The sequence below is a fragment of the Tursiops truncatus genome, chromosome 1 (genome assembly GCF_011762595.2).
Source record: "Tursiops truncatus isolate mTurTru1 chromosome 1, mTurTru1.mat.Y, whole genome shotgun sequence".
Lineage (NCBI taxonomy): Eukaryota > Metazoa > Chordata > Mammalia > Artiodactyla > Delphinidae > Tursiops > Tursiops truncatus.
In genome coordinates, this window is record NC_047034.1 from 4780836 (window position 1) to 4794759 (window position 13924).

The window sequence follows — 13924 nt, forward strand, 5'->3', positions numbered from 1 at the left end:
GGCTGGATTCTCACGTTTGATTCTGCTTTCATTCTGTTGCAGTATTGCAAATTATGAAGCCTCTGGAAAACTCAGTCGGATCTCGTGAGAAAATGAAAGTGAAAGGGCAAATAACATCTTAGCACTATTATGAAAATAGTTTTAGTGTTGCAGACCCTATGAAAAGGTCAGAGTCCCTGGACCACTCTTTGAGAACCACTGCTGTGTATCAGTTGATAAACAAGTCCTGTTGATTTTGCCATGAAATGTTTAGTAGCGTAATTAACCACATCAACTTCAAACTCTCACAACCTGGGTTAATCTACTTAAACTTTCTAAGCCTCAGCTTCCTCATCTGTAAAATGTAATAATTACCACAGTTTATTGTACTTTTACAGATTACATGACGTGGAATAAATAAAACATTTCATATAGTCTTGGATACCCAGAAATGGGATCATTTGGAGGTTGAGAGCATAGAGTGAATCCTGCCTCTAACAATTACAGTGCTGTGCAGTCTTGAGCAAGTGACTTAAACTTTGTTTTAGTTTAATCCTGTGTAGAATATGATGATAATAAGCTTGAGGTTCATGTGAGTTAATATGTGTAAAGTGCCCTACCACAGTGCCTGGCACATAATAAGTATTATGCAGTCATTAGCTGCTGTTATTACTGTTAGTGTAGTCATCGGTGCCCCGTAAATGTTAGGTAATAAGAGTCAGTGCTGTTTCTTCCTGTCTGCTGCCTAGTTTGTCTTTTCTTGCCTGATTTATTTTGTACCATTATTTCCTCTTGCCTTTGCGCTCTCCATTCCAAAACACGTACACATGCTTCTTTGAGCTGCTTGAGGCCTTCAAGGACATAGCCAGTGTCTTAGAATGTGGCTCAGGCCTTTTCCAGGATGGCTCAACCTACCCTTTCCCTCTGGTACTCTCTGTAACCCATGTCCAGTAGCCACTAGGCCTCAGCCAACCTCTTATTATCCCACTTTGGTGCTTTCTCTAATTCACACCCACCCCAAACACACTACCCACGTTTTGTCCACGTCTGTCCTCTCTCAAGACTGTCTTTTCTGTCTGTGTTTCATAAAGCTTCCATTCGTTTTCAAAACCAGCTCAAATTTCCTCTGTGAAGCCACAGATGCCCCCAGGTTAAACCTTCCATACTGCAGGCCTAAACTGGGAATTTAGCACGCAACACTGGGTATGTAGTCACCTTACTTGGAACAAGACAGTTTTTGAGAAACTACTCAGTCCTAATCCTGATTTTTCATCAGGTCATAAATAAACCAGAAGATCCTAAGCAGAGTTCCTTCTTACCACGCCATCCAATTTGACTTGGATTGAAAAGAATCTGTTCCACAGGATACACCCCAAGGATGACAGCAATTGAGACTCTTGTGTATTAATACATAAAACTTTACAGCATTGTTAAACAAGCCTTATTTTTCTTTCCCCTGTGAGAAAATTCTAAGATGTGTCAGGGCTTTGTCTTCTTCGTAATCATTGAGATCCTTAGCGAACAAACTGTTGATCAATTAAAGGTTCAGTTGGAAGCTTTTACCGTGATGGTTGTTATCAAGGAGGGGGGCAGGCAGCACGTCTGAGCTTTCTCTGCCCCTTCTCCTGACAGATTGCAGGCAATTGCTACAAGATTAGTGAGGACAGAGTTCTTCCAGGCAGTTCACATTGGCTGATGACTAGTTACGCCCAACTCTTGAGGAAGAGTCGGTAGACTTTGCTCCCACCCCTTCTCCCTGGAGACTTTCACCCCCGCTCTCTGCACCCTCCAATCAGAAGAAATGCTTGCTTGTAACATCAGAAGTCTAAGCTTTTCAACTGGAGCTAGAACTCTATATTTGAGTTGAAGCCTATTCTGCAATGTTAATGACAACTTTTAGACATATTACAGACTGTAATAAAATCTCTCTCACATGTTTGGGGATGAAAAGTCCATCAAAAATTAAGATTATCAATAGTCCTGATTTCTATGTTATAGCAATGATATAGTTGGAACTGCCGTTAGAGGCAATGATTTTGTTTATTTTTAAAATTTATATTTGCTTTGGAAAAGACAATATGTCATACGGAGCAAGGCTTTAGCTTACTTGCTATTTCATTTATTCACTTATAAAACATTTATTGGGCTCCCAGTGTAACTAGATATATTGCTGATATTAGGGATTCAAAGACAACAGGTCTTTACCTTTAACAGGATTCCTTGTTTGTTGTTTTTCCCCCATTAGATTGTAAGTTCTATGATAGTGGCAAATATGGTGTATTTTTTTTTTTTTTTTTTTTTTGCGTTACGCAGGCCTCTCACTGTTGTGGCCTCTCCCGCTGCGGAGCACAGGCTCCGGACGCGCAGGCTCAGCGGCCATGGCTCACGGGCCCAGCCGCTCCGCGGCATGCGGGATCCTCCCGGACCAGGGCAGGAACCCGCATCACCTGCATCGGCAGGTGGACTCTCAACCACTGTGCCACCAGGGAAGCCCTATGGTGTATTTTTGATTATCTAAAATATATTTATGTAAATTCAGTTCTTAAAATATGTATTAAATCATTCTCTAGCACTTAAGAATGGCAACAATCTATATGAAAATGTATAATGTTAGTTTTATTATAGATCATCAGTTGATGGCTGGTCTAGGTGGCATCAATTAATAGATTATCGAATTGTCTTCTCTAACTTTTAGTTTGAATTTTATTTTCTTCCCTTTGTAGCAGTGCTGTCAAAGAAAACTTTCTGTGATAAAGGAAGTGTTCTGTATCTGTGCTGTCTGATACAGTAGCCACTTGTGGCTGCTGAGCCTTTCAAATGTGGCTGGTGCGACTGAGGAACTAAATTGTTAGTTTTAATTTTAGTAAATTTAAATAGCATTAACTGTGCGTAATGGCTGCTCTGTGGAGCAGTGCATTAACTTCCGGCAGACAGTGTAACAGCTGAGTTATACAGATTGTTAATCCCATTATTTTATTCATTCAAGAACCAGTTTCCAGAGTTTTACTTACAGATACCTGTAATCAAGACATAATTCTTTCTTAAAATTAAATTATAATTAATATTTTTTCAAAGTTCTGTTAGAAGGTGGACAAGCTCAGTTTTTTCCTTTTTTCCGCAGTGTAAAGATTGCTACAAGGTTTACTATAAGGACTGAATCGTTGTCGCTAATCTCTGTTTTCATTTTGATCGTTAAGTCACTTATCCTCATCTGTGTTGAATGGGCAAGAGGACCATTCAGGCTGTGGAGGGAAGCAGCAGGTGGCGGGGGTCTGCCAGTGAGAGATGATTCCTGAGGTCACGTGTGGGAGTCTGTGGAAGCTGTGTTTGGAATTAAAGTCCTCGCAATGGAGGAAGAGTGGCTAACAGCCCAAAGCTGCCAGAAGACACTTGCCGAGTTGTGATTACTTAGCAGATAGGATAAGTTCAGGCACATGCCATGTGAGGCTTATCCTAGAAAGTATCCAGTCAGAATTGTATTTGCAATTATGAATAGAATGTGATTGAAAGACCTTTTAATTAATTCAAAAAGAAATTAATGATCATACTATAAACGGCAAAAAGCATGCAGCAATTTTTATGTAAGAATGTTTTCTAATCGGAATGAAATGTAATTGTTGGACTTGTTCAGATTGTGTGCAATTTTTTTTTTTTTTTTTTTTTTTTTTTTTTTGCGGTACGCCGGCCTCTCACTGCTGTGGCCTCTCCCGCTGCGGAGCACAGGCTCCGGACGCGCAGGCTCAGCGGCCGTGGCTCACGGGCCCAACCGCTCCGCGGCATGTGGGATCTTCCCGGACCAGGGCACGAACCCGTGTCCCCTACATCGGCAGTCGGACTCTCAACCACTGTGCCACCAGGGAAGCCCTGTGTGCAATTTTTAATACTCATAATCAATCTAATGATATTAAATCTTTGTTTTTAGGGGATTTAGTCTTACTGTGAGGGAGTGAAAGTGACCATTTTTTAGAGCCCAAGGGATCCTTGATTAGGAAACTATAGCAGAAGCTTATCGGCTCGAGGAATATTTCTACCAGCCTGACCTCCAGCCATGATGTGTAAGGGTCTCGCTCCCTCTACACCCTGAGTACCTTGAAGTTCTGTCTTACGCTCCTGTGTGACCCCCCAGGTGCCTCTTCAGATAGACTGGTTTGTGCTGACTTTCTGTTGACGTCCCCGAAATTCTTTGTTTCTATCCAGGGTGAGCCCATCACATTCTGCGAGGAGAGTTTCGTCAAGCACCGCTCAAGTCTGATGAAACATTTTTTAGAAACCGCAGTTAACCTCCAGCTTTTTAAGCAGGTAAGAGTGGACCTCCACGTTTTGTTCTGTAACAAGGTTACAGAAATGTAACAGAAATTTATAACACTTTTTTGTCACTGTAAAATTATGTCTGAACTTTGCTATTAAAAACTTCCTCACTGAAAGTTGCTCAGCTGATGGTCTCACAGAGGAGAGTATCCAGGCACAGCAGAAGAAGCAGTAAGGCTGGTTATGTAAGGCATCTTAGAAGGGCTTATCGTACTGTGCTAGATGGGTATGGTAAACAACTGAGTTTTTTAATAGGACCATCCCAATGCAATCCAGTTTATAAAAACGATTTATAAATACGTAACTTTTCAAGCTTTGTAAAACTTTACATAATCACAAATTAAAATTTCAGAAAAAATTTATAGTCCTTCTGTGTGTCTTGATTTCTGGCTCAGAAAATAAAACTGTCATTTCAAAAAGCAGCAGCTTGACATCAGATTCCAGAAAGTTTAGATGCAGTGTCTCTTTCATCCCACTGTGTGATCACGGCAAGTTTCTTAATTTAGGCTTGCCGTATTTCTGTTTATGTAATTTAAATTAAGTTCTTAACACTTACTTTTCTTATTCCACATGACAATTTTAAGTGTAAAGTTAGCTATGTGAATTCAACATTTAATGAAGACCTACAGTGTGTCATAAACTGTGCTTGGGGCCAGGGTGCAAACATGAATAAAAACTCAGTGATGGGACTTACCTGGTGGCGCAGTGGTTGAGAGTCCGCCTGCCGATGCAGGGGACACGGGTTCGTGCCCCAGTCCAGGAAGATCCCACATGCCGTGGAGCGGCTGGGCCCATGAGCCATGACCGCTGAGCCTGCATGTCCAGAGCCTGTGCTACGCAACGGGAGAGGCCACAACAGTGAGCGGCCTGCGTACGGCAAAAAAACAAAAAACAAACAAACAAAAAAACTCAGTGATGCCCTTGAGAAGCAGACAAGTTAATAGAAATTCCTTTGTCTGTTAAGAGGAAAGAGACCAAATAACTCAAAATAAGCTTCAAATTAGATAAGTAAAGAAACCAGCATGGTTAAAAAATCCAATACCATTTTTCTGTATTCTGAGGAAGTTCTAAATAATGATCTGAGTTAGAAGAATGCTCTGTGGGGATATACCTGTCTTCCAATATGTGAAAGGTTACCTTAAAGAAAGGATTAGATTTGTCCAGTACACAGCTTTCTGGAACAGAAAGAACCAGGTTTGGTGGGTTTCCAGATTAAAGATGTCTTGTGAATTTCCCAGGATGGAGCGGGCTCCCTTTGGAGCTCTCTGTCCCTAGAGGGCTCCGGTATAGACTGAATTACTTCCCAGGATTGGAACAGGATCGAGTGATGGTCTGTAAATGCTGAAGTGTGTGGCACAGTGCAGGCCCAGGCTAGTCGTCCAGTACATGCTTGTTGAGTTAATTATCAGTGCCCTTGCTGTGTTTTTGTCTGTCAAGAGGAGATAGTTGTACCTCCCATTGTCAAAACTGAGTTATGAAGCTCAAATTATATGGAGGTCAAGGACTGAATGGTTGGGTAAAATGACGTATTACTTCCCTTTTTGAGATTCTGTAACTGGAGTCTTATCGTTTGATAACGTTCATACGTGGTCTTTTTTTTTTTTTTTTTTACATAACTACAAAAAGCATATGTATTTTAGGAGTCAGGTAGAGTTGGGTTAAACCTTGGCTTTGTCACTCAGTAGCTTTTTGTTCATAAGTATCTGTTTCTTTTTCTATAAAATAACAAGTATCGTACCCTGCCCCACAGGTTGTGATACAGTTTATGTGAATTAACACCTGTGCACTCTCAGCTCGACAGTGCATGAAACTTTGTGGAAGTTCATAAATTTTAGGGTCTGCCTCATCCTTAGAGCAGTTACATTAACAAAATACATATCTATGCAGGATGTTTTAAAAGTATAACTTGGTCAAAAAGGCTAAATGTAACATATGAGAATGGTCAAAGTAGAACCGATTATAGGACAACTTGGATAGTTTAACATACACCAATTGACTGTGTTCTTGAACTTGATACTGTTTTATGAACCGTAAGAAAGAGATAGTTGAAGGTATCCCTGAAAGGACTTGAAATTCTGTTGACAGCGTCACAAAGTTGTAAAGGTGAGTCAGGTCCAGCATCCGAGGTGCCGACAGTACAGTGTTGTGTGCTTTGGAATGTGTTAGGAGTGTGGATCTCCTGCTCATGTTCTTATCACACACAAACAAACAGGAACATAAATGGACACAAGGAAACTTTTGGAGGTGATGGACATGTTTATTACCTGGATTGTAGTGATGGTAACAGGAGTATATACATCTGCCCAAACTCAGCAAATTGTCTGCATTAATTATGTGCAGTTTTTTGTATACCAGTTACGCTTCACTGAAGCTTGGGGGGAAAAGGGAAAAAAAATAGGAATCGATTGATAAAAATTATTAGCATAGATGAATTCTCAAAAGACACTACTGATCTTTCTGAAAGAATATAAAAATATTTATTAGGTACAAATGATTAACATTCCTGACCATGAGTTTGTGATCCATTATGGGTCAAGAACTACCCAGGTCCTCTCTTTATTCAACAATTCTTATGCATCAAAATTGAGAGAACATGAACCCAGGAGAGAAGCATATAATTTTAAGGTAGGCATTAAAGTGAACTGTAATTTCTGATAATATGGCAGGGAAGGATTCGGAGCTCACTTATGTACTGAAACAATTTAAAATGCAGAATTTGAAAAAACATCATGTGGTGAGGGTCACAGGAGACAAAGCCCAGTGCTTACTCTCCAAGATGAGAAGTGTGATACGAGATTCAACTCGCATCAGTCTGGGAAGACTTACTGTAAAGGTAAACAAGAAATAAAGGTGCTCCTTCCCTTCAGCCACGTCCTGGGGATTGTACATCTGAAGCTCTGGCATGAGTGGAGGGGAGGAAAGAGCGCTGCTGAGAAGTTGCCACTCACCAGCATGCACAGGACTCTGAAGCCTGAATTAATAATTTCTGATTTGGTCTGACCAACCTCAAGTCAAGTGTAAAGTTATCCTGACTGTTAGTGCCCTCAGGCAGAAGCAAATATGCATCCTCCTTGAGGAATCCCCCTTCATCCAGGCATCAAGGAATTCTCCCAGCTAAGATCCCAAAGAGAAGTTTCACTCTTAAAAGTCATTAGACATACAGGGAAACAAATCGTGAACCAGAAACAGCAGACAGAAACTGACCTGCAGAGACTTCAAATACTGGATGTAACAGAAGTAGAATATAAAATAGCTGTGCTTAAGATGTTCAGAGAAATAAAAGACGAGCTTTAAAAATGTTCAAGGTGTAAAAACTTTAAAGAATGTAAAGACAATTTTAAGAATGTAGCAAATAAACTTCTGGTAAGGAAGCATGTAATTTAAATGAAAGGAAATTGATGTATTAATAGCCAGTCAGATCTAACTAAAGAGAGATTTGCTGAACTGGAAGATGTGAAAAAGAAATTATCCAGAACATAGTACAGAGCCACGAAGAAGTAGAACATGTAAGAGGTTAATAAACATAAAGGGTGGAGTGGAAATGTCTGAAATCCATACAGTCAGTCCTGAAAGGAGCAGACATGAAGTGCAGGAGAGATGCTGGTTGGAAGGACAGGGCCAGAGCCAGTTACATGCACACTTTATAAATTCAGGAAGTCCCACATCTCCAAACTGAGGAAATAAGAAGAAATCTACACCCACACAGCAGATTCAGCTCTAAAACATTCAATAAAGAGGAAATTTTTTTAAAAGAGAAAAAACAGATTACTTTCAGAGAGCAAATACTGACAGATGACTTCACACCAGCAGCAGTGGAATCCAGAAGACACTGCCACATCTTTAGTGTGTTGAGAAAAAAATGCCTAGAATCCTACACCAACTAAAATACGTTTTAATTGCAAGAGTGCCATGCAGACATTTCCCTGCTAAAGCTGAGTTTGCCCTCTGTGTTGGCTTTAATGATGTGTCCACTTGGTGAGGCTGCGGCCCCCAGTTATTTAATCAAATGCTAATCTGAGTATTGCTGTGAAGGTATTTTTACATGTGTAATTTAAACCCCTAATCATTTGGCTTTAAATAAGGAAGATAATCCTACATGAGCTGGATGGGCCTGTCGGAAGCAGTTGGAAGGCTTGTAAAACAGGACTGAGATTTTCCTGAAAGAGAGAAGGTACACCTGTGGGTGGCAGCATCGGCCCCTGACTGTGGTCCCACATGCCCATGGTCTGTCCTTCCTGACTGCCTATCCTATGAATTTCCTACCTGCTTAGCCAGCCCTCATAATCCTGTAAACCAGTTTCTTATAATAACTCTCATATGTGTATATGTATCTGTCTATCTGTCTCTTAAATCTTTTACTGGTTCTGCTTCTCTGGTTGAACCCTGACTACCCTACCAACAGGAGAAAGAAATTCTTAAGGAAGTACTTTAAGAAAGTAATTCAGAGAGAAAGTTTTCTCAGATCTAAGATGGAATGTCTGAAATGCAAGAAGGAAGGAAGAGCAAAATAAATGGTAAATATGTTAATTAAATTTAACCAATATTTACTGTGTAAGACAGGCCAGTTCTCCCACACATTCCAGAATCAAATGGTTCCACTTCAATTTCCAAAAAATTCCTGTTTTGACTATGGCAAAAGGGAGATACTCTTCAGTCTCTTTTGTAAGGCCAGGATAACCTTGATTCTAAAACCTAAGACAGCATGAGAAGAAAACATTATAAGCCAGTTTCATTTATGCCCACAGATGCAAAAATTTAAGCAAAGTATTTTCAGCCCATTCTAACAAGGTGTAAAAAGGATACTGCTTCATGGGCAGGTTGACTTTATCCCAGAAATTAAATGGTAGTTACACCTTAGGAAATCTATGAATGTAATTCGCTACGTTAACTCATTATAGGAGTGAAATCATTAGATCATCTCAACAGATGCACAGATTTTTCATAATATTCATGAGAGTCATGATAAAAGCAAAAAGGCATGATTAAACATATTTTCAATAAACATCATATTTAAAACACTAATGTTTCCCTCTGAGAAAGGTTCTATCTATTACCATTGGAACCCCTCACATATATAATTTAGCCACAAAAAACATAAAGATTTAGAAAGTAAGACACCAAACTGACATTATTACTCTGAGTATAAAGACAAGTTACTTAGGACATAAAGAAATAGCCTAATAAATTTGACTTCATGAAATTAAGAACTTTTGGCCATCAAAAGACTCCATATTTGCGATACTTTTGAACCACCCAAGAGTTTAGAAACTAGAATATAAAAAAACAAACTCCCACATGTCGTTAAAAAACATATATAATTGTGCAGAAGATTTGGATAAGCACATGCAAATGAAGAAACCTCAATGGCTAATAAAGATATACAAGATGTTCCACCTCATCTGTAATCAGAGAACAGCAAATAAAAAACATAATGAAATACCCCCTCACACTCACCAGACTGGCCCAGTTTTAAAAACCTGAAAATCTCAAATTTTGGCAAAGACATGGAGCACGGGACCAAGTTTCAAGAGGAGTGAAAATTTGCACAACTTATTGACAAAACACTTTGGCGCTATGACTTAAACTTCAGTTTCTTTTGACCCAGCAATTTCACTCTAAATTGTGCACCAAAAATCATCTACTAAAATTACTCATAACAGCAAAGTACTGCTGGTAATCTTAGACAGTCATCAGTATTAAGACGAATAAATTGTCACATTCATACAATAGAACAGCTACACAACAGGGAGATGAATGAGCTTCAGCAGAACTAAATGTGAATGAATTAAAGGAACAAATCACTGAAGAATTGATATGATGAGTCCTTTTATGTAATAATGTTCAACAGTGAGGAAAACTAATGTATTATTTAGGGAAACGTGATAAAATTATAAAGAAAGACAAGGAAAGGATAAGCTGAAAGGATTATGATCTTCTCTGTAGGGAGGAAATGTTCTGGGAGTTGGCTTTGTCATTATTAATTAGGCTATTAATTACTTAAGTTATTTAAATTCCTTAAGTGTTGTATAAAAACATATTCTTTTTTTTTTTTTTTTTTTTTTTTAACTATTTCTGGATTCGCCGGTAATAGGTTTTGTTTTCACTGACAGCTGACTTCTTATCCTCTTTAGACCTCGGTTACTGCATCTGTAACATGAATTAGACTAAAAGGTCACCAAGTCTGAGATACCTTTCGGCTCTAACATTCCATGATACCATGGAATAAACATGGCTTAGACAGATGATAGGAAGTTCCATTTGGATAAATTCCTCTTTAGATAATGCATTTGGAAGGAATCCCAGAAACCACTTCTTAAACCCATGGCTCTGACAGCACCTTCTTTAGCTTGCAGCTTTACAGAGATTTAAGCCGTTAGTTTTAGGTCTCTTCCTTTTGTTTCCTATTACACTAACCCAGCAGAGGAAATTATTTTCTTGGGTATTGTTTGTTATTAAGGCCACGGGAACTAGAGTTGTTTCTGCTCATTTTACTATACATGCCCCATGGCCAAGGACCGTGGCTGAACTTAGTGTGGAGATCCCAGAGCCTCATGCAGACCACGGACCTGTGGGATGTCCATGAATACAGACTCTCTGTTTGCTGGCAGCCTAGGTCACTGTTGGACATCTGGAGCTCAAATATATTACAGTAGATACAGTTTTTCCACAAAATAATTCTGCTTGTCCATATTCTAACTTTATCGGAGTGGAAAATGATAGGGAAATTCAACTTGGCAAAACCTCTTTTAGTGTTCATCATAAGATAATATAAATGTGTCTTTCTCAAACTTTCCCATCCAATAATGTTCTCATTCTGCATACTGGAAGAGAACACTTCTTTTTTTTTTTTTTGGTTTGTAATTTTTCTTTTTTTAACATCTTTATTGAAGTATAATTGCTTTACAGTGGTGTGTTAGTTTCTGCTCTATAACAAAGTGAATCAGTTATACATATGTCCCCATATCTCCTCCCTCTTGCATCTCCCTCCCACCCTCCCTATCCCACCCCTCTAGGTGGTCACAAAGCACCGAGCTGATCTCCCTGTGCTATGCGGCTGCTTCCCACTAGCTATCGATTTTACATTTGGTAATATATATAACTCCATGCCACTCTCTCACTTCATCCTAGCTTACCCTTCCCCCTCCCCATGTCCTCAAGTCCATTCTGTACGTCTGCGTCTTTATTCCTGTCCTGCCCCTAGGTTCTTCATAACCATTTTTTTTTTAGATTCCATATACATGTGTTAGCATACAGTATTTGTTTTTCTCTTTCTGACTTACTTCACTCTGTATGAAAGACTCTAGGTCCATCCACCTCACTACAAATTACTCAATTTCATTTCTTTTTATAAAAGGCTGAGTAATATTCCATTGTATATATGTGCCACATCTTCTTTATCCATTCACCTGTCGATGGACACTTAGGTTGCTTCCATGTCCTGGCTATTGTAAATTGTTTTTAAAAAGAGAGGGCGTGTGCTTTCTCCTGCGAGGGTGGCCTTTGTTTTTACAGCTGTAGTGAATAGGGAAAGAGTCCTCACTCTGCTGTTCTTAAATACTTACTTATTGTCATATTGACTAGTAGTACTTCTTAGAATACTCTTGTTCTTTTTATCCGTGATACAACATTCTAACTTTTTCCCTTTCTCTAGGCAGTTCCTCCTGGGCCGTTTATCATTACGCTTGCCTCTGTCTATACCCTGAATGTCTCTGTCCTCAGACCTCTATGTCTCTAGCTCATACCAGCTCACTGGGCTTCCTTATGTAGGACCATACATGCATTAATTACCTATTATGATAAGTCCTAAACGTATCTTTAGTCTAGACCCATACAAATGTATACATGTATGTATGCATGTACATACACTCCCATACAAACATGTGCATCGCCCATATACATACGTGCATCTGCACATACACAAACATACTGGCCCCTCCTGCACCCCTTCTTTTGGGAACTAATTCTACCCTGTTGCCTAAACCAGAAAATTAGGCGTCGTCTTTTCTCATACCATCACCACGAACCTTTCTTGCACGCAGTTTCTAGTTGTTTACTATGTTCTGTTGATTCTGCTTTCTAAATATTAGATTTACCTATTTTATTCTCCCCTGTTTCAGTGTCAGTGACTTGTTGGGTAACCGGTTTGTGTTCTTCCATTTAGCCCCCCTTTCAAGCCAGCCTCCAGTCTGCTTTGAGAGTATTCTTTCTGAAAAGCATATCTTACGTATTTCTCATTATATCTAGGATGTTCACACCCTAGCCTGGCACACAGACTCCGTCATCTTCTGGCATTTGTCTCTCTAGTTTTCTCTCTAATACTTCTCTCAATACCCTTACTGCAGCCATTCTGGATGTCTGCTCTTAGGTCTCTGAAAATGGTTTCCCCTCTTTATGCTTCTCACTTGAATTGTAATGGATACGTAATAAATAGTGAGAGAATGAATGATGGTCATCATGAATAAATAAAAATAACATTTGTTGAATTATGACTTATGCAGGGTACTGTTTGAGTGCTTTATCTAGACTAGTTTAATCTTCACAGCAACCTGCTTTATTACTGCCACTTTGCAGGTTATAAACCTAAATTATGGGGAGGTTAAATAATTTGCTAAGAGTGTACGCAGCAGCTGCTATGTGGTCGAGTTAGGACTTGCATCCACAGAGCCACTAAGACTTACCGTCCCTTCAGGAATAAAGGAATGAATAAATGCATGTATGCTTGTCTCCTTCCTGTCTTCTCTGGCCTGAACGCTCTCTCTCCATTTTACGTTACTCAACTCAGTCATTCTTTAAGACTTGGTTCAGATGTCCCTTTTGCAGGTTCTTGATCTCTCAGTCGTTTATAAATTCCTTGCCTTTTAGCGTCTTGGATTTGTACCATATGATATTTGTTGGTTTGTTTGGCTCCTTCTTGAGTTGCAGGCTCTGTAAAGACAAGGATCATTTTTAAAGTGTTTGTATCCTAATATTTAGTATATAGTAGACACTTAATATTGTTAAATAAAGAAATCAAATAAAAACTGCTATTCCTGTTATAATAAATAGGCAGGAAAATGTCTTTATGATTTTGGTAGATGATGAGCTCATAAAATTGAATATAATGGATATTTTATAAGCTCTTCATCTATTTCATTTGGGAAAATCCAAACATTGTAGGAGTCAAGTGTTTCAACTGAGTGGTGTCTGTAATTTCAAACCTGGAGTCACTTAATGGTATAGTGTGTAAAAGGGAAAATTCTGCGGGATCCTCAGCACTCTGTATTTTGTGCTACGACCCACTTTCTCTGACTTCGTAAGATATTGGATAAAAGGAGTGGGTCAGAAGCCAAATATTTTCCTTTTATGTTAGCTGGAGATTTTAGAAAGCTTTTAACATAAATAATAAATTCTTATACATTTCTACATTTTCCTACTGATCTTTTTTGAAAGAAGCACGATAGTTATTTATGGTATGTCATCTATAGCTAAGATCAACACATGCATTCTAGTACTAAAAATTCAACAGTTCGGGAGTATTAGGAAATACTTGACATATGAATGGATGGGAGATGGTAATTGTATCCAGCACATATTTTATACGATGAAAAAAGAATAAAAATACCATGTGACATAGGGAAGACATGGACTCCTATTGGTA

The 13924-nt window shown here is 39.1% G+C and overlaps 1 protein-coding gene across 4 annotated transcripts in view; it reads left to right on the forward strand.

The window, feature by feature from the left end:
• DENND1B (DENN domain containing 1B) overlaps window positions 1-13924 on the forward strand; it is a 259192-nt gene that overhangs the window by 178447 nt on the left and 66821 nt on the right. For all 4 annotated transcript variants that reach the window (XM_019920439.3, XM_019920441.3, XM_019920442.3 and 1 more), the window contains one exon: window positions 4177-4278. In XM_019920439.3, the coding sequence (XP_019775998.1) occupies window positions 4177-4278 (102 nt within the window). The remainder of the gene's footprint in view (window positions 1-4176; window positions 4279-13924) is intronic.